Source organism: Nelumbo nucifera, chromosome 5 (genome assembly GCF_055504915.1).
Source record: "Nelumbo nucifera cultivar China Antique chromosome 5, China Antique-T2T, whole genome shotgun sequence".
NCBI lineage: Eukaryota > Viridiplantae > Streptophyta > Magnoliopsida > Proteales > Nelumbonaceae > Nelumbo > Nelumbo nucifera.
Window position 1 is genome coordinate 51,746,128 of NC_142653.1, and position 26,518 is coordinate 51,772,645.

The window sequence follows — 26,518 nt, forward strand, 5'->3', positions numbered from 1 at the left end:
TAAATCAAGTCGTGCTGGGCTAGCATGGCATGACCCGCATGCGTTTTCTCCCTTCATACATTCAGAACCAATTGTATGGCGCCTCATCTGAAAGGTGTAACTGTGTAAGTGATCCAACAAGCCTATAGTCTCAGAACTAGGATGTGACAATCTTGGGGCCCTTAAACTCCTTAATAAATATTTTGTACAACATGTATGTTGGAAAGAAAATCGTTGAAAAAGTTTATTGATGTTGTTTTGATCCTTACGCATTAGTAGATACAATGGTTGAATAGTGAAAAAGAATATGATGGTGGTGGAATCATGAAAAATAAGTTTTCCTAACAAATGATTCTCATATAAATTGAGACAAATGTTTATTTGATAAAGATTTAATCAAACAATATTTCAAACTCTATTAGATAAATACCTATATGGCACTAAGCTGATACCATTTTTTAAATAAAGAATAATAGAACCAAACACATATATGGCAATAAGCTGATGCCATTTTTTAAATAAACGATAATAGAACCAAACACCATCCCAGTTAGACTCCCTCTCCCATCTATGAACCAACTTTTACATTGGTTGTCCTAACTACATATGGAAGTTAAAATTCATCTTGCTAACCTGCTTCTGGGCTTATGCCCGACTCATGATGTGCCCAATTGATTGAAAATTCTAAACTAAAAGAAAAAATAAAATAAAAAAATCCTGGGCACAAACTAATCAGATGTAGAACAGGGTAGAATTAATGGAAGGTACAAACAAACAGGGTAGAAATGGGGGAATTAATCATATAACTAATGTTATAATTCGTCCTATTATATTTTTCTTGCATATTTCAGATCAAATCTGATAGATGGTATATGCTGGACCTCGCAGAAACCCACTCCATTCCCTTTGATGTTGTCTTCGAATTCTTTTGGCATTTTAATCACATCCAGTTCACACAGCGTAGTTATGAACCTCAATCCTTCTGGAACCATTTTCCACCTATTACAGTATTCAATATGTAAACGTCTAAGTCTTGGCATTGCTCCTTCTTCTATTCTCCATTTCTCTAATTCATGTAGATCAGAGAACCCAAGAAACTCAAGTTGAGGAAAGCCATTTCTAAGACAAACCATTTCCTTCTCTACATATGATTCAGTATACAGGTTAAGCACCATCAAAAATGGTAGCTTCTCAAGCGCAGATAGCTGCAGTTGCCCAAATCTGGACTCCTCTAAGGTCAATTTGGTGAGTTTTGGTGGAAAATCAAGTGGACCAGGTAGCTTTTCTATTTCTCCTGACAGATTCATTCTCAGGGGATGCTTAAAACCAGAAATTGGTTCCAGACTATGAATTAGTTTCCCAAGCCCATTCGACTTCAACTTCAAAGTTTGAAGGTAGTGGAATTTTCTTACGGATTCCAACACTGCTTGCCCTTGAGATGGATTCAAGATGCTCAATATGCTTAATTTTCGAAGATTAGTCAAATTGGCCAAATGGCCCAAATCTTCTTCCATCCATCTACTAACGCTGACATTCAATAGGGCTTGGAGCCCTGTCAAAGTATCTATTCGCAACTGTAAATCCTGGTTTTGGCGCTCAGGAAGACAAATGTATCTCAGTTGTTTCATCCTCCATATCACGTTGGGTACAATTAGTGTGGGGAGAGATCTATGAAACAGATCTAGGGTTTCCAATCTCTGCAAGTTGCCTATGGAGCTCGGAATCTTTTCAATGTTAGTGTTCCTTAGGCCTAAGTACTTCAATTGCCTTAACCTTCCTATTTCCTTAGGTAGTCTTGTGACAAAGACGCCCTCAAGATCCAAGATCTGAAGCGATTTGAAGTGCTCACAGACAGGCTTCAGTTGGTAGCTTCTCAAGACAGTGAAGAACGAAAGAGAGCGGAGTTGTGAGGTATGTTTCTTGAGGGAGAGATAGTACCTGTCTGCATCAAAATGCACAGCGTTCCTTCGCAATCCAAGAGATGTTTTTGCAGGATGATAACTTTCAGCGAAGTTCTGCTCCCTTGCTTTTGACACACACAGATCTCGCATGAGGTCATGAATGCGGCATGTCTTAACCCTTCCAATTGGGCTGATGGATCCCACCTCTAGAATAAACCTATCAAGCAGCTCCTCGAAACACTTATTTGCAAGGCTTTCCAAGGTTTCTCCCCGTCTACATTCGACTATGAAATCCTCAACGAGCCACAGCTGGATCAATCTCCTTCTGGGGATTTCGCAGTCCTCTGGGAAGAGTGCTAAATAAAGGAAGCAACGTTTCAGGTGGTAAGGTAGATCATCGTAGCTTAACGCCAGAATCCCCATGACTCCTCCTCCATGTTGTTCCCCTTTTGCAAAGATGGATTTGATACTTTCGTGCACATCCTCCCATTCATAGACAGAGCTTTTTGTTGCTAACAGCCCTCCTAATACAACGATGGCCAGAGGCAGGCCGCAACATTTCTCCAACATCTCTTTCCCAATCTTCTCTAAAGCTGGAGAATAACTACTGTTTGTGGCTCCATTGAATGCTTTCTTGCAAAACAGATCCCAGCTTTGCTCTGGTGTCAAGGTCTCGAGTTTGTAGGGAATACTAAATGGATCAGCGTGCAAAGCGACTTCCTTGTTACGGGTGGTTATGATAATTTTGCTTCCCTTTCGCCCATTTGGGAAAGCGGATTTCAGGCAATCCCAATCTTCCTTCCTCCAAATATCATCAAGAACCAGCAAATATCGCTTCGAATCCAATATTTTGTAAAGCTTCGAAACCAATTCTTCCTCGTTCATTTGCTGAATCATCTCTATATCCTCTTTGCAGAAATGATTAGCCCTTTTGATGAACCCGTGCAACACATCTCTCCTGCTGGGTTGCTGAGATATAAAAGCCCAGGCGCTACAATCAAAGTGGTGTCTAACGTCTTTGTGATGGTAGACTTGCTTGGCGAGAGTAGTCTTTCCAAGACCCCCCATGCCAACGATGGAAACCACACGGAGCCGTCGGTCCTCGTTCAACAACTGAGCCACCAACTGGTGAGTGTTTTCTTCAAATCCAGTGACATCCTCTTCTACACCATGTGAATAGGTCCGTCTTAGTTGCTTCTGCGTCTCAATTGCAGAGATTTTCGCTGTATTTGAGTTGCTATTTTCTCCAATACCATATATTTGCCGACTCCTGTGAATGCTTGCAATCTTATTCTGGATTTCTTCGATTTGCTTTCCAAACTTATGGAGGTCTTTCCACTTGCTGTTGATGGTGAAGACCCTGTTTGGGAAGCCCTTCCATCCTCTTCTTTCCCTTCGTGCTGCTTCTTTCTGGATGTAGAGGGTAATAGCATCCTCAATCTCTGAAGCAAGGTCTCTAATTTCCGTAATCCAGTTGTTGATCGGTTGACCTTCTAATTGGTTCTCCTCTGCATATCTTAGAAAGCCTTGCATCCTTATCAATTCGGACCGCAGCCATTCAACTTGATTACTCACCCCAGAAAGTAAGACTTCTGCTTCTCTAGCGAGTAGAACACCGAGCCTAAATACAACAGAGGCAACAGCAGATTCAGCCATCTGAAACTCTTTCTCCCTATTCTTATGAGCATACTTCCTCGCACCATCTCAGATGATATTTACTTGAAGGAAAATGTGACCATGGACTTGACTAGTCAACCAATTGCGTACTCAATCCGGTTTATCAGTAGCATCTCTCTTTTATATGATCTATGATGCCGGAAAGACATGATACCCAAAACCAAAAGGTTTAGACGAATCACAACCACTTATAAATTGGATGAGAACCCTTAAACTGAAAAGAGCATTTTTTTTGTTTTTTGTTTTTTTTTTTTTAAGAAAAGAAACTGAAAAGGGCAATACTTTTTGGAAAGGGCTTCCTGTTTTTCAGAAATAGGCATGAAATATTAATAGTTTAGTTTGCTTACGATATACTTCTCGTCTGATATGGATACATATAGGTAGGGGTGTCAATGGACCAGTTTTGGGTTAGACTCCATCCAAATCAAAATCTATTTGAACAGATTGGACGAACCAATAAGACATATTGAATTTGGACGAACTGGATGACCAATATGACATATTGGATTAGACTTGGTCTGTCCATAATGAATTTATATTGGATTGAGCCAATATCTGGTCCATTGAAATGGACACTGGGTTGGAGGCTAAAATATTTGTTGGACTAGATTGGACTAAGTCCATTTGTAATGGACTCACATTGGATTGGACCGGATTGGACCAAATCCAGTCCACTTGACACTCCTACGTATAGGGTTGATCATCTTTTTCCTGGTCCAGTCCAGCCCACTAGCCCAGTCCTAAAATTTCTAGGGTGGGCCTTGGCCAATATCTTAGTCCTTACTTCCTGGTTGGTTGGTAAGGTATCCTGTTGATCATAACAGAGACTTTGGATCAAATCCCATCTGCACCTGGGTTGGGGGCTTATGGGTTTAGGGGACGAATTAACCCCAAATCCCCTTTGCGTTGCCCCTTGGAGGCTAAAGCAAAAAAAAAAAAAAAAAAAAAAAAAAAAAAAAAAAAAAACAGGGTATAAATATATTAATAGGGCTGTTCATAAGAATGCCCAACCCGATCAAACCGACCAACCCGGACCGACCCAACCCGAGTCGGCCGGGTTTTCATTAGCACGGGTCGGTTTCAGGTTGTTCAAATTCCTAAACCGATGATTCGGATCGGTTTCGGTTTTCACACAAGAAAACCGAACCGACTTAGTTCAAACATGAAGTTCCAAGGCCCATTAGGCCACCTAGTTTTTGAATGGTTGCAAGAAACTTTGGATTAGTGAATAGTGATTAATAAATAACTTTTGTGATTAACTTTTCATTTAAATTTTATCATAGGAGATGGCTGAAATGATGTTCAATTTATGACTGCTTTTAAAATTAGCAAGATTTTATCACAGGGATGAACTTAGAACCGAAACCAACCCAAACTGACCCAACCCGACTCAAATCGACTAGGTCGATTTTGCTTAACACTGGGTCGGTTTTGGTTTCTATGTCAGGTAACCCGACCAAGTCGAGTCGATTGGAAAAATCGCAATAAACTGACCCAACCCAACCCGTGAACAGTGGAAAGTTTAACCAAATAAACATTTCTAGCAATCAGAAAACAAAAACCCGTATAGATTGTTGAGCCCTGATTTTCATGTCCAGTCCACTTTGAGTTTGATACTTGATAACATTGGGTGAGTAAGAGTCTCTTTTTGGTGAGTTGGTAACAACGTAGTAAAGTACACTAACATTTGGTATATTAACACAGAAAAAACACAAATATTTTGAGAGAAAAAATAATAGTTGGTATGTAAAAGTATACTTGAAATTTAAATTGCATAAAAGCATCTCCAATCATTTACCGAGAATTTTATGGTAATCGCACATTTTAATTTGTGTTTTTTGATGGGGAAAATGAGTGGAAGTTTCAACCCATGAAAAATAAAATGAAAGTTCAAGTAATTTTCGTTTTCATGTTTTTTTTTTTTTTCTCACCAAATCAATACCAGGTAAGGACTGGTCAAAAGTAGCCACTTAGCCAAACATTATATGCAAAATACAAGTCCTATGGTGGGCCAGCCCATTGTGAACGAGTGGACTTTTAGTGCCTTGGATGGATATTCTTTTGTCTTTTTCACAATGGATGTTTCCTCTTTGTCAAAATTGGGATATGCCCAATAACACAGCTGCAAGTTGTGCTGGGTTTGATGTTTTTGGGGCGATTAGTTCAGTTTCGGTTTTAAACATCGTTTATTAGAGTTTTCAGTTTTTAGTTTTGGTTATTGCATTTAGCAGTTTGGTTAATCGAAAAAACCAAACTTCTAGAGATAAATAGGTAAAAAATAACTTCCCTCTTAAGTCTTAACCTGAACACCTAATTTCCCAAATCCTATTCTTAATAGCAATTACAATTTCTAAAAAAACAACCCTCATTCATTTGCTTACCCAAAAGAGTTTGGGTTTGCAACTTTGCATAATCGATGGAAGGAGAAGCAGCGGCAGCTGGGAACTGGCGAACTGGGGTTCAAATACCTTTATGACAACTAAATTTTCCTTCTCCACCACTAACGGAAGGAGTGAGAAGGGAGATACAGCGGTGGTTGGCAATTAACAAACTAAGGTTCAAATAGTTCTAAGAGGATTGTGTTTTTCTTCTTCACCACCGATGGAAGGAGAGAGAAGGGAGATGCAGTGATGGCCGGCGATTGACAAACAAAGGTTCGAATAGTTCCGCTGGTGCCTGTGTTTTCCTTCTTCACCTCTGATGGAAGATAGAGCAAATGAATGAGAGTTGTGTTTTTGCCACTGCAATGACAGCCGACGATTGAGATTCGATTCGCACCGACTCTCTAGTCTTTCTACCATTATAGAACAAGGCCAGACAATATTCTCTTTTTTTTTTCACAATTACAGCAATAGCAGAAGATAGAGGTTCAAAATCTAGTGTGAACCCAATACTATTTCTCCCAAAACTTTCCGAAATTGCACCAGATCTCCCTGATCGTCCTACCATTGCAGGACAAAATCTACATTTTTAACGTTTTTTTTTGCAATTTATGCTTTTTCTTTTATTTTTATTTGCAATTTTTCCTTTTTATATTTTTTGTTGTTTTTATAATTTCTATTATTTTTCTACAATTTCTATTTTTTGTATTTTTTTACATTTGCTTCAATTTATGTATTTTCTTATAACTTATGTTATATTTTTGCTTTTTTGTAAATTTTTTGCAACTTATATAATTTTCTATTCTTTTGTTTTTATAATTTCCTATAATTTCCCTGTATAATTTTTTTGTTGTTTCCATGTTTTATACATTTTTATTTTCTTATTTGAAAAATATTTTTTGAATTTTATTATTCTTTTATTTTTCCACAAGTTTTGGGTTGAAATATATAATTATTTTAATTTTTTCAATTTAGGTATTTTATGCAATTTCTACTTTCTAAACAAATATCTTTTTTTAATTCTATCATTTTCATTTTTTCCTAACTTTTTGTTTTTTACTATTTTTCAAAATTTGTATGTTTTTATTAATACTGGTATTTCTCAATAATTTTCTTAATATTTGTACTTTTGTTTGGCTAAAGCATTTGTATTTTCTTAATATTTGCATTGGATTAGCAAGTCATATGAGTGGGTTAGGGTGGGTGAGGGTCAAGTGGGTTGTAAAGCATTAAGAACCAAAAACAAGGTGGGTCAAGTGGGTGACAAATGGGTCAAAGGGTCAATGTGGGTGGGCACCCATTTGCCACCCCTAAATTCATAAGGAGTGTTCCTACTACAATTAGTCATGACTATACTGTTATATTTATAAGCATGGTAAGCAAGTTCATGGCAGTAGTGTTACTTAAGGGTGTCAATGGACTGGTTTTGGATTGGACCCCGTCCAGTCCAAAATCAATTTGGACGGATTGGAAGGACTAAAAAGACATTGGATGGGACCAATCCGGTCCAAAACATTTATTAGATTGGATTGGACCTAATCGGTCTGTAATAAATTTATATTGGATTGGGTTGGATTAAGCCACTATCTGGTCCATTGATATAAGATAAGAATGTATGTATCAATGGACCAGGTTTGAGTTGAAATCAATCTAAATAAATCAAAATGAATTTGAATAGATTGGACAGTCCAGATATTGAATTGGACTGGTCCAAATTGGTCCAAAACATTCATTGGATTGGAGTGGACCTGGCCATTTATAATGGGCTCACATTGGACTGGATCGGATTGGACCAAATCCAGTCCAATTGACACCCCTAGTATTACCTGGTCTACTTATATGATTTAGACATACATAATCAAAATAAATTCAGAGATTCTAAACATGATATTTAAAGTGTGCAGATCCCTTTCAGCTTTTATGTCTTTATGAACTGTATTATCACCCCTGATGAATCACAAAAAAATAAAATAAAATAACAATAATAATAATAATAATAATAATAATAAGTTAATAACATTGACTTAGGGCCCATTCTTTTTTTTTTTTTTTGGATTTTGAGAGGGGAAAAATTGGTTAATGGGATCTTAGTTCCCATTGACCAAGATATTCATGTTCTTTTTTTTTTAATTCATGTGGGGTTCACTGAAAATTCATTTTCCCTAGGTATCACTTATCCAAGTAAGTGATACTCATCTCCCAAGTGAGAAAGAAAGTGATCAACACTTGGATGGGACAAATTACCATTTTTAATAATGATTTTTTTATTGTTAAAATGGTCATTGTCTTATTTATTTGAGAAATAAAAGAATATGGATAAATGCACTTACTGGAGTAAGTGTTTTGTGAAAAAAATTTATCCGAAAAAAAGCATTTACTCTAACTTCCCAAAAAACAAGCGGGGCCTTAATGTCCAGCCTCACTGCTTTCTTTAGTCCTATTAGTGCTCTGCATTCAACTTAGGCTGCAGATGTGGCTGGAATTCTTTGACTTTCTGCAGAAACAATAGATGAAGCCTTAGATAAAATTATGATTCCAATCACTACCCATGTAGTTGACATGTACGTAGGCTCCTTCTATGAAAAGCAGATATTAAGGAGGTCTGCATTGTAATGGTGAGCTTCTGTAATGGTGACATGAAAGATTCAACTTTTTCAATTAGTTGAGATGGATAGAGAGGAGGTTGGCCATGCAATTATGCACTTCTCATGTCCCAAATGAGTTTGAATAGGATGAGAAATTTTGCAATATGTATAGTTGTTGAGTATCTTTGGGAAGGGACTTTAATTTAGATTGTACCCATTGGGGCATGAATTGACTAAGCTGCAAATTTAGTATGGCCTCTGGGCTTAAGTCTATATGTGTTGTGAACAAAGAATAAATGTTGCCATGATTCTTGCGTTGATTTAAAGAAAGTGCGAAGTTGGTCTCATTGTGGCATGAAGATTTGGAACCTAATAGAACTTTAGCCCTCTAAACGATGTTCCATGACCTTGTTGGCTCTGAGGATGATGGGAAGTGGCTGATGAACAATGTGATACACAGTACCTTGTTCTTTTAAATCTTTTCCATAGAAGGGTGTCTTTAGGAATTAGGGATGACCTACGAAGTTGAACGGTGTAATTTACAGAGTTCATTGTGAACAAGTCCCTCAAGAGTTGGATATTCTAGTTCCCTTCATTATCTAACAATTCGTTGACTGTTATTGTAACATTGGCTGTTCAAATCTTCCCTTAACTGAGGAGAGCCACTCTAATGTAGGAATCCATGGTCTTGGATGTGAACCTTGAACCCATCTTTTATTTGAAAGAAGAGGTAATCTTTGATTTGTTTTAGTCACAACTTTTTTACACCAAGGGGAGTCACACGAGTGTTTTTTCTTTAGCCTTAGTTTGGAAGGAGTAGAAATACAAATATGCACAGTACAAATACATACAAAATAATATAAAATAAAAGGTTTTGTGCTCTACATAATTTGTATTTGTACTCCTTCCGAATGGAGCCTTAATTGAAATAAGGATTTCATTTTCATATCTTTTTACTTGATGACTTGAGACCAGACACCATTTGCATTTATAAAGTCTCCACACTTGTTTTGTAAAAGGGTCTCTTTTAAATTCTCCCATCTTTCTGAATCCTAATCCTCCACTTTTTTCTTTGGCTTGCAAATTTTCTCTCATGCTATTGTGTGCATAGATGTAGAGGTGTCAATTGGACGGATTTGGTCCAACTCAATCCAGTCCAATGTGAATCCACTTACAAATGGACTGGATTTAATACAAACCAAATCCAATTCAATCCATTAAAATGTAAATGGATTGGATTGGATCCAATCCAAACCAAATGAAATATCAAAAATTATATAAAAGCACTTTTGACATTGAAAAATCATTTTTGTAAAAGTACTTTGACAAAAGTATTTTCGTAAAAGTGCTTTACAAAAGCACTTTATTGAAGGTACTTCATAACAGTGCTTTTGTAAAAGCACTTTTAGAAAAGTACTTCCAGACTTTTATAAAAGTACTTTTATAAAAGTGCTTTTATAAAAATACTTCCAGAAAAGTGCTTTTGTAAAAATACTTTCGTAAAAGTACTTTCATAGAAATGCTTTTATAAAAATATTTTCATAAAAGTGCTTTCGGTAAAAGTTCTTTCATAAAAGTGCTTCCATAAAAGTGTTTTTATAAAAGTACTTCCGTAAAAGTTTTTTTGTAAAAGTACTTTTATAAGTGCTTTCATAAAAGTACTTTTGTAAGTGTTTTTCGTAAAAGTACTTTTGTAAAAGTGCTTCTATAAAACTACTTTTATAAAAGTGCTTTCATAAAAGTACTTCTATAAAAGTTTTTTTTGTAAAAGTGATTTCATAAAAGTGCTTTCATGTAAAAGTACTTTTATAAAAGTTCCTTCATAAAAGTACTTTTGTAAAAGTGTTTTCATAAAAGTACTTTTGTACAAGTGCTTTTACTAAAGTGTTTTTGTAAAAGTGATTTTATAAAACTACTTCTATAAAAGTGCTTTCATAAAATTACTTGTGTAAAAACGCTTTCATAAAAGTATTTTTATAAAAGTGCTTTCACAAAAATATTTTTCATAAAATTATTTTTATAAAAATGCTTTTATAAAAGTATTTCTGTAAAAGTGATTTTATGCTGGCTTCAGTTTTGATTGATTTCAAATTGGACAAGGGTTTGGCCTCATGATCAGATTATTGGAAATTTGGTTTAGGTCCAATTCAAACCAATAAGAATATGAACCAATTTATTTTGAATTGGCTCAATCCAATAATTATAATTGGCCCAAATCCATTTGATGAGATTTGGATCGAATTGGATCCAAACCAAAACTAACCGATTGACACCCCTACATAAATGAATGGAGTGAGGAGCCCTCCGACCAAAAATTTCACTAGAGCTTCTCAATCTGGTTTACAATCTTTTTGGGTAAAAGAGAAGTTCACGTAATGTAAGTAGGTAGGGCTTGTAGAACTTATTTAACGATTGTGGTTTCCTTGCTCGAGATAGGAGTTTTGCCTTAAATGTGGCCAATTTAGAATTTACTTTCTCTATTATCTCTGGTGTTTTAAGGATGGTTTATCTTGAAATCATAGTTTATCACCCAAATATTTTTCACGGGCTTACATTTGTTTTATCTATATCATATGCAGAAATAATTTATTTTTCCTTCTATGCACTAAACTGTTGAATTGGGCCCCTAATTTGGCTAAGTTCACTTTTTCACTAAAATTTTTTAGGGTTTCCTTGACTTTCCTTGCTTGATTGAATTCAGCCTTGCATATCACTATGTAGTCATCTGTGAACAATAGATGTGTAATTGGGGTCCCTCTGCATATTTTAAAGCCCTATAACTCCTTATTTGTCCAGCCTTATAGAAGAGTCTTAAGAAGGCTTGCATTCCAATGATGAATATATAAGGTGACAAAGGATCACCTTGTCTAAGCTCGTTTTGTAGCTGAAAATATTCTGACTGAAGTTTATTTTAATGAAAATTTTGGTGTGTTATACATAATTCAATCTTTTGACACCTTCTAGGAAAACCATTTCCTTTAACATCTGGATGACGAAATCTCTTCTCATTCTGTCATAAGCATTGGACATGTCCATCTTTAATAGCAGCCATCCCTTTCCTCTCTTGTTTTTTTCAATTTGTGAACCATTTCTCATGGTAGAAGAATGTTGTATATCCCTTGTCTTCCTTTTATAAAGGTTGATAGGTTAGGAGTAATTAATCTGTCTAGTAACTTCTACATCTTGAGAACCAAGCATTTGGCTATTATTTTGTATAAGAAATTACAAACACTTATGGTTCTATATTGTTGGATTTTTTAGGGATCTTGATTTTTGGAATATATACAAGGTTTGCATGCCCTAATTCATGGAATAAATATGAAAATTACAACGAGATATTGAAAAGGCGTTAGACAGTGTATGCCCTTATCTTCAATCAGTCTGAGGTATACAAACATTTATCTATAAATTAATAAAGCACATTGTTGTTTCATGTTTATATCGGTGTATTTTTGTGTATTACCCCTTAAATTAAACACTTATGAGACCCGTGTTAAGTTTATAATGTTCTCAGCCATTTGATGGACTTTGGGAGTTTATTTTGACAAGACTGACACTGGTGTTCTACCAAATAGTTGGAGTAACTTGTCTCAGCTGTTAGGGTTAGACCAAAGCACATGTAGTGGATGTTTAGAAGAGACACTGAACCCGGACTAATTTCCAATTATGCCTTGTACCTTGGAAATAGATGGGCAAAACTAGAAAGTTATACATAATCCCAAACTTGATTATGATATTACATTAAGTAATGGATCAGGCTATCTTTGATATACCAACTAATGGAATCCATTAAGAGTTAAATATCTAGGCATATTAGAGCAATTTGGGAAATTATTTGAATGGGTGATCATAGTGATAGGATCAACCCCTTTGTCGAATAAAGTGAATATCAAGGTTTACACTCTCTGATGGAAACCTAAACTGTCAATAATGAATTTCACATGTGTTTGAAATTTGGTTTTGCAAAATATATTTATATACTATATTATTATTTTGTGAAAATGGTTTGCAAAATGTTTTAATTCTAGGATCCATCCGAACAGAGAGTGTGGCACTGCACCTTGCAGGCAAGGGAGAGGTCATTTCCTATCGGGTAGTGCTTTGGTAATTATGGATTAAGAGGTTAATTGTAAAAGACCATTACAGGACTGATTACTTAATGGGCTTTATCTTACATAAGTCTGTTACCCTTAGGTATCCATAAGGTGGTTAAATCCAAAGATCATTTAGGTGTAAATTTTGAGCCCAGATTGAGCCCATGTTAATTGGCTTAGGAGTTCACTGCCCTAAGTAATGAATTCGGCCCAATCTCTTTCAGAGGTGGGGTCAAACCCTCATGGATTTGTGTGAGACCTTTGTGGGATCCCACGCCATACAATATCAAGCCCAATGTGGCCATGCAACACTTAGGAACGTGAGCCTTTAAGAAAAATGGGCCTAAGGCCCATTACTAATATGATTAGTTAAGTTGTCACATGACAATTTAAGTTGTCTTGTGATTTGGGTCAAAAACTGGGTTTGGATCTTGGTATGGAGAATCTATCCTCTCAAGAGGATAATGTTTATCAAAAGAAAGGTTCTAATCCAAATCAAATTTGGATCATCTCCTAATTAGATTAGGAGTCTTGCTCCATACAAGGATAAAGAGAGAAGATGGCAAACCAATCTTGAACTTTGCATTCTTGCTTTCTCTTCTTCTCTCTTATGTCTCAAGAAACCCTAATTACGACTTAGGCTTTTCAAGAACTGATTTCTATTAGTTTTTCCTTGGAATTTTTAAAAGAAAAACATTGAGGAAATTAGGCTCACACATCCCATTCGATCCAAGCAAGTTGGATAGCAGATTTGTTGAAATCAAAGTTGTTGAATCGGTTTCTCCCGTACATTGTTCCATCTTCAGTTGAAGGCCGATTTTGGGACTGATATTGGGTGTGAACTTCCACCTTGAGAGCTATGATTTGTGGTCTTCGTATCAGGTATAATATCCTTTCAATTTGACTTCAAATTTAGTCTGATTTAGTGCAAGATCAATCCGAAAAATTCAGCTTTCAAATTCACCAAAAATTTGTTCTTGAAAGAGTTAGAAAAATTTTGAAATTTTGTCTAGCCATTTAGCATGGTTCAGCCATTCATATGATGGATTCTAAACCCTTCCAACAAAATGAACCAACAACCTCTGATACATATTTTTGAATTCAACTATTCCAAATGCATAGCTCTAATAGAGAGGAGACAGTGATAGAGTGGACTTAGAAGTGGGTTTTCCTTGTCCTTCATAATTTAACCATAAAAGGGCATTTTAAGAATTTTTAAAATATAGTCACGTGATGTCACATGTTAACAGAGTGTGACAGAAAATTAACGGAAATGGAGATTTTAGACTATTGTCAAAAAACTTAAGAATACTTTAAAACAATAATTAAATAGTAAAGGTATAATGTTAGTCAATTTCCTAAACCATAGGGGTATTATAAGAAAATTTCCCATAAAAATATGCACCAAAACATGCTTCAGTTTGATATTTTTTTGAGCAACAGCTGCCGGAATATCTTTAAAAATGGGCAATAACTGATTCAAAATGTCCTCCGGCCAAACATCGGTCAAAAGGGCCAATTTTAGAAGTGTTCCACAAAAAAATGGGTTTCCAAAAAACCGTTGTCTATTTGAGAGAAGAAGACAATATAACCGGGTTTTAGATATCCATTTTGAATTCAATTGTATTGGGTATGGGAAGTAGTTCTATAGCGACCCATTGGGTACTTTGCAATGATTTTAAAACAGGTAAACTTTAAATGAAATTAAAATATAAAATGTATATATATTAACAGGACAATGGTGAAGATATCATCCACTTACATTTCAGCAAAATTTCAGTATTATTAAGAATTCTTATGTCTAAGCTTTCTTGCGAAATATTTATTTTTAAATAAAAACATAGGACGGTGATGTGTCTGCTCAACTTTTGCTGTTTGGAAGGCACTTCTTTTTTAAAGGGTTTATAGTTGAATCAGATAGTTTACTGGCAATGGATGCAGTTAACGCCGGTCATACTGATCTTCCTTGATCCTGTTTGAATTTGCTGGATAAGATGTCTTTTGTTAAAAGAACAATTTAAGTTTGTTAAACTTGTACCTTAACATTATTTACCCAAAAAAAGGAATAGAAACTTAACATTGCCTGCCCATGTTTTAGCAAAAGAGAAAGTCTTTTGAAAGGACTTATTATTGGAGGTAAGGTTCAAAAAATTGACATATATCGGCCCTTATCGGCCAATACGTATCATATCGGGAGCTTCCCAAATAGAAAATACAATTATTTGAAGAACTAATCCCTACTCATCTCATGTCAAAACGCCAAACTTATTTGCTTCATACTAATTTAGATGCTGAACTAGTGTTCTGAGAATTTTTGTGTTTGGTTTTAGTGTTGCTATCTCATCATCATCATTCAAGCTAAGCTTTATCCCAATTAAATAGGATTGGCTATCATAAGAAATATGCAAAAGTTTTAGTGCTCACCGTTAATGTGACGCAACTCTCTTTTATTTAGGTTTGGGACTGGGAGTACAAGACAAGCTGACAGTGACAGAGTTATTATCATTTAAATGAATTGTGCAATCAAACACCATCCAATTATACATAGACGAACATGTAGATGCAATCTAATGGTTTTAGAAGCATAAAACCAAAAAAAACGACAGGTAAGGTTTCTGGGTATTTTGGTAGTACATATCCATCTTTTTTTGCTAGTTTGCGATGCACCAAAATATCACTGCACTGCTATATATAATGCCACCTAAGAGCCTAAGTCATGGGCTGTTTCTTCAAATGGGCAAATAATGGATTTGATTTTTCCCCAACACCCCCTTTCTAGTAGAAACTTCTATAGCTCTATCACTATTTTAACTCAAAACAGTCTCAACCAAACAAAAAATAAATGATTATCTAGGTGGCGCTGATGTAACGTAGAAACAACAATATCAGTACCAAACATCACCTATAACACCGTTAAATCACCATGAAGCTGTGGTACGTGGTAATCCGGTAGAGGAGTTTCCTGGTGATTTCTTTCTCAAACGTCCAAACTGATTCATATATTATCTAGAACTACTGGGTTGAGATTGTCAATACCGTCACGCCCGAGACAACCGAGGGTGGTGGAGTGGAGACCCCAGCCCAGAAACATGGAAAATGTCAAAGCTTGAATCAAAAGGAAACATCATAGAAGCAAGAACGCCTTTACAAGACAAGAAAGTCTTCCCTCTTCGTATTTTTTCCATCATCTATTTATTTATTCATCTCCCCATCTTCATCTCAATTCTCGATTCACAAGTCTCACAGCTATATCACCAATCTTCCTGTCTTCAAGCTTCAAGCTTCAATATCAGAATGGCAACAGATACGTCTCTCAGACAAAGATCGAGGACCAACAACGAGACACCGATCACAGAGACACCCAGCTCGTCAGATGATGAAAAGAAGCCTCCAATTGCAACAGATTCCTCAGCGTATCCCTCGATCTCGCAACGAGCCATCAGCCAGACCTTGGCAAGCACTGCACATTTGGCCAACCTCCTCCCCACCGGCACCCTCTTGGCCTTCCAGCTCCTTGTCCCGACTTTCACCAACAACGGAACCTGTGATTCTGTCACTCGCCCCTTGACGCTGATCTTGTTGTTGGTACTGGCTGTTTCTTGTTCCCTGGCTTCCTTCACCGACAGCTTCAAAGCTCCAGATGGAAAGGTCTATCATGGTATAGCCACCTGGAAGGGCATGTGGCTCTTTGACTACACAGGCTCAAGCGTTCCTGATCTCAGAAACTACCGGCTCAGGTCCATTGACTTTGTCCATGCAGTTCTATCAGTCTTTGTTTTCGGTACCGTCGCGCTGAGAGACAAGAATATTTTGAGTTGCTTCTATCCATCGCCTGCACACGAGACCCAAGAAGTTCTCGACATAGTTCCCCTTGCTATCGGTCTCTTTTGCAGCCTGCTGTTTGTGGTTTTCCCCACCACAAGACATGGTATAGGTTACCCTGTGACTTCAGGGAACTGATTTATTCATTTGTTCTTAATTTTCTTGATCTCTTCTGTAACCAACCAATAGGGAGACATTCAAAAAAAATCAAAAATATCAAACACCTTTTATCATTTATACAATGATCGGTCTCTCCATGGGTCCAAGCTGATGGCAGTAGCAAAAATTTACTTGGTTACATATGTCATTAAATAAATAACACCAAAAGCACATTCTAATTTAATTCTCCAATTTTCTCAACATAACTACATCTTATGAAATAATACCACAAGCGAATTGTAGTTTAATTCTCCAGTTTCTGCATTACATTACAGAGAGAAAACCATGTCTAAGGAGGATGTGGAAAATTCATGTACAATGACATCTTAGAGGAATTGAGACACCTGGGGATTTTCTCTTTTCTCGAATAATTGCTTCTTTAATCATGGGTAGTTTTTGGTGAACCTTCCTCCAAATGTGGTTGACCGCACCATCAGGAGGAACTGGCCCAATACCACCTGGATGACCATTGTCATATTCAAAAATGGGTTGAACATGGGCCATATTTCGGCGAAATGCATCCTTCTGTTCTTTGGAGAAGCTTCTGAGGTGATTCAAAAGCCAGTTTGGTTTAAGGACATCACTTACTGACACAAAAACGGAAAAATCTGAGTAGTCCACCATGCCTTCAAATGGAAGCTCGATGTTATCACTAACAATTACAGGTATACAAAGGCTGAGGACAGCATCAAAAAGGCGGCATGAAGTTGGAGTATCACCAGCTGGATGCAAGCAGAATTCTGATGTCCTCATCCCTTTGATTGACTGCTCTCTGCCAGTAGCATTAGGGAAGCCTTCCTCCATGACGACACCAGGCTCATTAACCAATAAGTCCCACAACTTTTCCCGAACAAGACCTCCCTGTAGAAATAACATTATTGAAGAAATTATACTAACAGTTATATTTACATGAAATGAGTTTTTCAGAAAAGAAAAAACTACCACAGAAAATTTTTTCCAATCTGTAAAATGGGCACCACTATATAAATTTGGACGTGAAAAATTTAGAAATATAACAAAGAAAAACATCAATTAGTGCAGTAGCTGACAATAATATTCACATTTGCCAATTGCTTTTATCAATTTGTTAGTATGGTAATCTCATTAAAGCTACTATGTAACCTAGGATAACAGGTAGAAATAATTATAGCCTTGGAATTGGTTGCCTCTCCTATGTTTCATAAGGCACAGTTGCAAAACATTGTTGTTCCATGATTATGGATTAAAATGTATAGTGGATGGTTCAAAATGAAAAGCTCTTGATTACAAGACAAGCTGCAATATACTAATTGTATAACTAGATACCTAGAAAACCAAGTTGCCACTAGCCATGTCTCTGACAACTTATGGCTGTAAGACTTGGGCAGAACACAGGCCTCTTAGCAAAGAGTCATGATCAAACAAAATACATGCAATTAGCTTTTTTTTTTTTTTTTGATAGATAACAGAAAGAATTTCATTACCTAAACAATAATATACAGAGAAATACAACCAGGGATTGAGTACGTACCCCTTTAAGCAGATGGAACAACTAAACCCAATACAATCACTCCCTACCCATCACTTATCCACAGGAGCAGGTTAACACTTGATCCTTAAAGCAGCTGAACCCAAAATAATTGCTACTTAGCAATTATCAAGTAAGGAACTAAAAGGCTATAAATCACAAAAAAGACCACAGCAGGTGCATTCAATCCAATAAGGTGATGATGCTCCAGAGTTACTGCAACTGCATGGAGATGATCACTAAAATGCTATGGTCATAAGTGAAATGATCACAATAACCGCTTGTAGTGGTTGAAACAGAAACCCCCCTGGTGAGAGCAGTGTTTTAAAAGCACAAGGGGCAATTTGCACCCGAGGCACAAGGTACAAGACGAGGTGCATGCCTTTTTGAAGCAAGGCGTAAAAATTTAAAAAAAAAAAATTGCTAAATAAATAAAAAAATGTCAGAAAATTAAAAAATATCAAAAAAAATAAACATAATATTAATAAAAAACATAAACTTAAATTTTAAAATAAATGTTTTAAAAAACCTATTATCTAAAATTAGAATAATAACCACAACATGTAAAGCGTATTCAAATAAAATTTTAAAAATAAAATCAAACATATAAAGCATTTTCAAGCATGTAAAAGCCACAATCTCTTTTTTTCCTCAATTGCATTACTTCAAGTAGCTAATTTGATGTAAAACATATTGCATTCTTGATTCTATGAGCCGCCTTTGTACCATACCCCTCGAGCCAAGCCCAAACAAGTCCATGTTAGGGTCTTAAATTCTTAATTCACACATAAAAAATAATGACTTTATAACTTTCATTGCCTTTTAAGAAAATATTTTTATTAGAATGAATGAATGAACAACATTATCACATGGGGGGTTCTCAAAGCTTCGGTGAGCGAGCAAAGCAAGCAAATTAAAATATCTTCTTAAATGGCAATTAAAGTTATAAAATCATTATTTTTTATGTGAGAATTAAGAATTTAAGACCCTAACATGGACTTGTTTGGGCTTGCTTCAAGGGGTGTGGTCGGGGGTTTGGGTGCGGAGTCCCCAACCCAGCCGCTAGGTTAAAAAAAAGCAAAAAAGTGTGAATTTTTCAAAAGGTGCATGCCTGGGCTGAGGTGCAAAGCGCATCAAGCGCACGGCTAGGCACACCAGGCGTATGCATAGTACCTAGGTGAGGCGCATACCCTAAAGTGCACCTAGTACCTACGCGAGGCACATACCCTAAAGTGCACCTCGCCTGTGTGCCTAGGTGCGCCTTTTAAATCACTGGGTGAGAGATTATGGCAATTATGCACAATATCCCTATCTCTGTGCCTACTTAAATTCACTCAAGTTTAATTTGAGAGGGTATTCAAAATAAATTTCAGATCCAGCATCAATTAAAATGATTAGAGTAAGCAATAGAATTTTCTTAAGCAGTAATGATCAAAAGAGAACTGATATCCAATTTACACATGCTGACAGAATGAAAACTAGGGCTATTGCTAATCAATTGAAAAGAAGAAAACTTTCTGGATTTAATAAGTTCCATGACTAAGGTAAAACAAAAAAAAAAAAGCATAAATATTTAAAAAGTGGAAGTTCAATACTAACCCGGTGCCTATGCTTTGCTCCTTTGAAGTAAAGAAGGGTAATACGATCCTGATTTTCTGACAAGTGCAGTCTAGGAAGTAGATGGGTATATGGAACAATTACATCTTTGAGCAATGAAACTTGCGTGTGTTGTATCATATCAGAAGTGTTGTCACTGGATGCTTTCAAGTCAAGCCTGTACCACCCACCAAAATCCACCACCAGGAGCACTGCTGGTGCTATCTCAGCTTTAACATGCCACATTGCAACTGGGTCTGTCAAAGAATGCCTCAAGTTTTAACATAACCTGACAATCCAGAGACTGAATCATAAGCTTCTAAAGCTTGTTTGATTTTGACAGTATGCAAACAGAGATTTGTACTCATTCATATCTGTGCAAAACTTTTAAAGCAGCATTAAAGTGTGATAGATAGACTTAAGAACATATGATGGCCCAGTAAGGAATCTGGTGATATTTGTCATGTTGAAGAATAACTGGAAAATAGCTACAGAACCTTAAGTGGATAACAGTATGAGCATAATTATTTATAATATTTATTTATTTTTTGTTTCAAAAGGTAATGATATGACATCATCATCATCATCTAAGCCTTGTCCCAACTATATGGGGTTGGCTACTGAATCATGTTCTGCCATCCCATTCTGTTCCGTTGTTAAATTATGGGCCCTTAAATTACTTATCACTACTTCCTATTGCTGCCTTCAGATTTTGAGGAATCCGAATCTGGTGCAAACCTAGCTATGTGTGTGACCAATCACAAGTGAACACACCAGTATTCTCTACACATGCAGCCCACACCACGTGAGGTAACCATGTGTATAAAACACTGGCACATTCACTAGTGATTGGTCACAGCCACATTCACATTGTTCACAGCAGATCCCATGACAATTTTGTGAGGCCTATGCCTCACTGCCGCACACCTCAATTTGGTGAAGGATACACCACATATAGAAAACATTATATTGCAGAAGAAAATAACAGATATAAATATATTGATATAAAATACTTTCCAAAATTCAAAAAATAATCACTTTTTGGTTGGTTACAAATAAAAAAAAAGCAGTTTACACTTAAAAATATATAATAATATCTTTTTATCCCAAAAATATCTATTTTTTCTCTTATTTGCTTTATGTCTCAACGTACCTAATGTGAGAATATCATCTCCATTTATGTGTTTACTAATAAATAATGACAGTGCAACCAGTCTATAAACCAAAAATGACAACTATGATTCTACTTAAAATAAATAAAAAACACATAGAAGCTACCAATACAATAAAAAATTGAACAAAATTATCAAACTCTTTTTATGCAGTTTTACTTGCAAGTTGCAAGAGAGATTTTGTTTCAATAATAAAGTTGTATATGATGAATAGTATTCATTTGAAGATATTTAAAATTGTTTTATATTGAAAATAAAGTAGAATATGTGTAAATTAACCAATTTAGTAAAAAGATTATTTTTTTATGAATATTTTAGTAAAAAGATTATTTAACATGGGTAGAAAATGTTATAAACATAAAACACTATACTAACCTCAAATGCCTTGACTCCTACACCAAACCTCCACCTCTAGCCTTTTAAAACCTTACTAGAAAATAACTTCTATGAGAGTTGAACCTATGACTATGTAAAGATATAACAAAAAACCAACCTTACGAATAGATACATATTAATTTCTAACTACATAGTACATATACTTAAAATATTATTTTTTATCAGTATATACTTAAATGTTATTCCATTGGATCTTAATGGATTGGACTGGGGTTGATCCACATTTGACCAAGTTATAAATGGATCAAATTGGTATTCAAATTTGGATAAATGGACAGTTGTCAAGCTCACCCATATATAAGGCTTTTGGAATTTGAAACCGCAACATGATATCATTTCCTCCTTCCTAGATGAAAGGCATGTACACTTTTATATATCTAAGCATTTTAACTGGGAAGAGGAACATCTGCACTAATTGGTTTCTGTTCTAGAGGTCTAGTTCACAAATTTGATGTCTAATCTTCTTAAGTCACCTAGCATTGCCACTACCCCCTTAATAGTTCTTATAAGTTTTAATATCTCCAGCTATTTAACACTTAACAGTATAGTCATCCCTCATACACCATGCTGGTCCTTGCACTTAAATTAGCTTTTATGTCATCAGAAAAAGAGTAAAATTTTTTTATAAGATATAGACAAGTAGCAAAGACATCACATTCAGTTTAGTTTCACACAAGGGAGGTCAAGAAGGAAAGCCCTTTTACCCTTGTTGTCCAGTAATTCATGCAGAGTTTAAAGAAAACAAGAAACATCCAACATGGGTGTAGTTGACCTAAGCCTTTACAAGGTTCACAATAGACAATGCAAATTTCCACTTACCACACACATGTTTAAATCAACAACTGCCCCAATCCTTATCCTCCAGTAATTTGCACTACTTATGAATAACCAATATTTTATTCTTAAGATGAGGTCCTTAAGAATGTTTTGGAAATCCTTCAATCATCCCCATATGATCCTTCTTCTAAGTGGAAGCCCTCTTTCTATGCTTACAGTAGTCTCATTGGTATCACCAGTGTCAGCTTATCTTACACTACCAGTCCCAAGCTGGTATAAAGGAAGATGGTTGCACCAGGTTGGCAGCTGACACTAAAAGTTTTTCCAAATTCTCAGTCTCTGGCATTAAAAGGAATGGAATGGCAAAACAGGATTTATGTAGCCTTCCCCAACCACAGGGATAAGGCTTGGATGATGATGACAGTAGTCTCATGGATGACACCAATACCACAGAAGCTGACGTGAGGGCTCAAGATTGCCAAACATCTTCGCATTTCAACCTTGGCCATAGAGAGTGAGCTAATATAATTAGATGGAATAACACTGAGAAATGGCCCATAGAGTCTGGCTTATTTCTTACTTTAAATAAGAGAACCTATGGAAGGTGATTTAATTCATATTTAATGGATTCCAAGCTAAACCCAGGCTTGGGAGAGCTCTTTTAGAGTAAGAGATCTAAACAAATAGTTTTTTTATAGTAAGAGACCCATAATGCTTTTCAGAAATGCAACATTTGAACCAAAAAAAAAACACTATATTCGGGGATATGCCACTCCACCAAAAGTGAGCTCTTTGCTTGGGTAGCACTTTGGAAAAAGTGCCTTACTAAAGAAATGTTGATAAAGAAAGGTTTCAACATTTCAGATTTGGTTTGCCCTCTATGCAACAGGGAGACTGGAGACTTCAAACCACTCATTCATTCATTGCAACTTCAGTGCAACTGTTTGGCATGATTTCCTCAAAGCCCTAAATCTAAATTAGTGCTTCCCAAGCTCAGTGAAAACATTTTTTATCAGAAACGATAACTTCAATAATGAGATTTAGGGCATGTTCATTTTCTCTGACGCCTAATATGTGGAAATGCAATAATTACATTAAGAGGTATATTGGTATTGGTGAACTTTTCTTTCCTCTAAACTCTGAATGCAGAGTATGTTGTTCTGATTTCTGATTTCTGAATTCTGAAAATTGTCAAATATCCCTTTTAACCCCATATATGAGAATTTTTGTTTGCGTTTTGGGGGTATCATTGGAAAACCAAAAGTTGTAAGATTCCTCTTTAAGAGATAAGAGATAAGAGGACACGAACACCCATTTTCCTCTTAAAGTTGTAAGATTCCTCTTAAAAGATAAGAGTTAAGAGGAAACGACAGGCCCTTAAAATTCTGAAATACAGACATCAACCCCTAGTAGAAGAGTTTGGGCCAATAGACATGAAATTACAGCACTACCCAGTACAAACTCTCTCTTACAGTCCCTTGTTTTGCAAAGGTATCAGCTAAATCATTTGCTGATCTCCTTACCCACTTAAAGTAAACACCCACCTCCCTTGTTATGCTAAAAATTTCCCCTATCAGCTGTCTATGTTGCCAAATTCCCAGATGCCCTAATTGCATCCACTCAATTACCAATTTGGAGTCCCCCTCTATCTCAATCTGCTGTAGCCCAAACTGTTTGGCCAATCTTACTCCTTGATGTAGAGCCAAGATTTCCGCTCTTAGGGTATCTCCAACTCCTACTGGACCTGAATAAAGAGACATTATCCTACCTTCATCATCTCTGAAAGCACCTCCTATTCCAGATAGGCCCAGATTACCATTAGAGCTTCCATAAGGTTATGCTTTACCCTTTGTTGTGTCAGTGGGGACCAAATTAACTGTACCAAAGGTTTGGATGGAGTTGTAGCTACCACAGCACCCCAATTTCTGTAAATGTCTTCAGCTGAGAAATTCTTAAACAGATCACATGATTTCAATCAATGGATGACCTTAATGGTTATTCTTTCCACTACCTCTTCCTTGGATCTAAACACACCATTGAAGATCCTATTGTTTCTTCCCTCCCATACTGACCATAACACAGGTGTTCTTGTAGCTCTCCACATAGCCCTTCCACGCACCTCTGGTTGCATGCAAAAAGATGGATCAAAGAGGCTCACCCACACTCGGGGGAGAGGTTTGAAGAATGGCAAGTTTTGGGGATCTCCGAGAAAGGCAAACGCTGTTGGTCAGCCATCCTACTAACAATGCTAGGAGTTATTTGGCATGAGAGGAACAATAGATTATTTGAACAGAAATCAGCATAAGAAGAAAGGGTGATGAATGGAGTGATTGAAGATCTTAGGAATTGGTTGTCCATACAACACGTTGTTAAAGATGACACTTTTTCAGCTTCTTTTAGGGCCCTAATATACATGTACAGAACCTTGTTATACGGTCCATACTTTTTGATTTTAATGAAATTTACCTGACCTTTACTCAAAATTAAAAAATAATAAAAAAAACGCTAATGGAAAGATCAACTATAGCCAAGCAATGGAGCTTCAATTTCTTAACCGCAAAAGCTAATTCAAGCAAAATGACAAATGATCGCATCCACTGGCCACCACTACCTCCAATATACGAAAGATACTGTCTTTGTTAGAATCTACAAAACATAAACCCCAGTAAAATCTACAAAACTCAACATACAGATGAAGCTCCCAGCAATGGAAAACGAGTTTAGAATCTATTAGTCTACAATAATACCCACTGATAAACAATGAAAGACACAGAATAAGAATCTTCAATACCAACATTTGAATCATTTCCAAAACAGAAAAATAAAAATATAAAGAGAATTAATAACAAAAAAAAAACATACCGGTCAATACGAAGACGTGATCCCGCCCGCCCGAGCGTTTCCAAGCATCCGTACCTCGAATCAAATCTACAACCTCCTTCTGCCTCTCATAATCCTCATTACCCACTTTCTTCCTAAATGCCCCCTTGGCCATTCCCAACTGCATTTCCGCACTGAGCGTTGCGAAGAATGGCACAAAAACAACATCAGCTTCATTGACATCGAAAACCCGTTTCGCGAATGACCCAGTTCTCAATTCCTCGGGGGTCATCAGATCACCCAAGATCCAGTACTCAGCGCTGTACTGCTTGATCAACGGGTTCTCTGGGTATGGAGGGAACTCGAGCTTCCCTTTAGAAGAAACCGTGGACCGAATGTCATTGTCGACGTCGCTTCCAAGTCTCGAGTCGTCGCTCAGGGACCAGTATTTGCCTAACAAACCGTAATTGAGTGATCTGGGGAGATCTGCAACGTAGACTCTGATGGATTGGTTAGGATTTTGAGGGATTTTCTGAGAGAAGGTGAGAAACGGAGAAGAACAAGAGGTTTGCTGATGGGTTGATTGTAAGAGAAAGAAGATGGAGAGTGGAAGAACACAGAAGAGACCAAGAGAGAGAAAGAGAGAAGGGATTGAGCAAGGAATGAGTGCGTTGTTTTTCGGAGCCATGCCTTTTGCTTTGCTCGCGAGCTCAAGTACTTTGCCCCTTAAATTTCGACTCCGGTAGGGGAAGACCGGGAGGTTAGCTGGTTAGGTCGGGTTGATATCAACCCAAAACCAACTCGAATTATTGAACCACGTCCACGACCTCAATCGACCTGGAAGAATCGAACCTGGGTCCTGGAATAAATTTGACCAATCAGAATCCCCGGTGAACGACGAGAGCTAAATGACCGTATTACCCCCACATGTGGTGGGGTTTTGTTCTCAAACCCGAGAGCTCCAAATCGCGCTCACTGTCCGCCGGTGAACAAATTCGTATTCAGCAAGGATCACTGTTCCTCGAGCGACGAAGGGACTCGCATCTGCCCCCCCCCCCCACATACTTGCCCCCAAAAACGTCCCACAAAATCGGAACGCGACGCGTGACACACGCGCATTAAGCGAGATGCGTGCGGAACTCATTTCACACCGTCAAATGTACCTCCGTTAATTCCTCTCTTGCCTAAAAGCATTCTTTCTCTCATACTCCTCCATTCTACTTCAAACTAAAACTCTTGGCGCCGGCCCCTTTTCGTAATTCACTCACCGGAGATTAATCTGGTCGAGTTCCACCTGCCGACACCGACGACCATACCGGTAGGAGGTAAGTACTCTGTAAGTTTTTCTCATATATATATATATATATATTGTTTTTTCTCATTTGTTTTCTAACATTCAAAGATCTGAATCCGCCGGAGTGGGAGCCTCCTGACGCCATTTCAAACCCTTGACACCCCCAGAATTCGAAAGCCCTCCAAAATTAGAAACTCTCTGGTCATAAGCAATTAAAATTCATAATGGTAAACAATTAAAATTCATAATGGTAAACAGTAGTTTGGAAGGAAACATAGCTACTATGCAAGGAACTGTTGGTGTGTTTCAACACTTTGACTATAAGAGGATATGGCTGACAATTTGTGTTGATGCAGCA

General features: G+C 36.8%; 2 protein-coding genes and 1 pseudogene across 3 annotated transcripts; 1 reads left to right on the forward strand and 2 right to left on the reverse strand.

Moving 5' to 3' along the window:
* Nucleotides 1-337: 337 nt before the first annotated feature.
* On the reverse strand, nt 338-3,873 carry LOC104596696 (putative disease resistance protein At1g50180). The gene has a single exon (XM_010257949.3). The coding sequence runs from the start codon at nt 3,534-3,536 to the stop codon at nt 807-809; it is 2,730 nt and encodes a 909-aa protein (XP_010256251.1). The 5' UTR covers nt 3,537-3,873; the 3' UTR covers nt 338-806.
* An 11,656-nt stretch (nt 3,874-15,529) lies between these two features.
* On the forward strand, nt 15,530-16,681 carry LOC104596698 (protein DMP3 pseudogene; annotated as a pseudogene). The gene has a single exon (XR_016076683.1). The product of XR_016076683.1 is annotated as a protein DMP3 pseudogene (transcript).
* A 69-nt stretch (nt 16,682-16,750) lies between these two features.
* LOC104596697 (Exostosin family protein) lies at nt 16,751-25,873 on the reverse strand. Its single transcript, XM_010257950.3, has 3 exons — nt 24,909-25,873; nt 19,705-19,958; nt 16,751-17,459 (listed from the first exon to the last, which is right to left on the reverse strand). Exons 1-3 carry the CDS (start codon nt 25,552-25,554, stop codon nt 16,908-16,910), a joined length of 1,452 nt encoding a protein of 483 aa, XP_010256252.1. The 5' UTR covers nt 25,555-25,873; the 3' UTR covers nt 16,751-16,907.
* Nucleotides 25,874-26,518: the final 645 nt, after the last annotated feature.

Bases quoted from the DNA above. Each gene is read 5' to 3' on its own strand.
- LOC104596697 (XM_010257950.3), bottom strand. From the start codon at position 25,554: ATGGCTCCGAAAAACAACGCACTCATTCCTTGCTCAATCCCTTCTCTC. The intron at 19,959-24,908 runs GTATGTTTTTTT...ATTCTTTGACAG, and splicing joins TCACGTCTTCGTATTGACCG to ACCCAGTTGCAATGTGGCAT. The intron at 17,460-19,704 runs GTTAGTATTGAA...TTATTTCTACAG, and splicing joins GAGCAAAGCATAGGCACCGG to GGAGGTCTTGTTCGGGAAAA.
- LOC104596696 (XM_010257949.3), bottom strand. From the start codon at position 3,536: ATGGCTGAATCTGCTGTTGCCTCTGTTGTATTTAGGCTCGGTGTTCTA.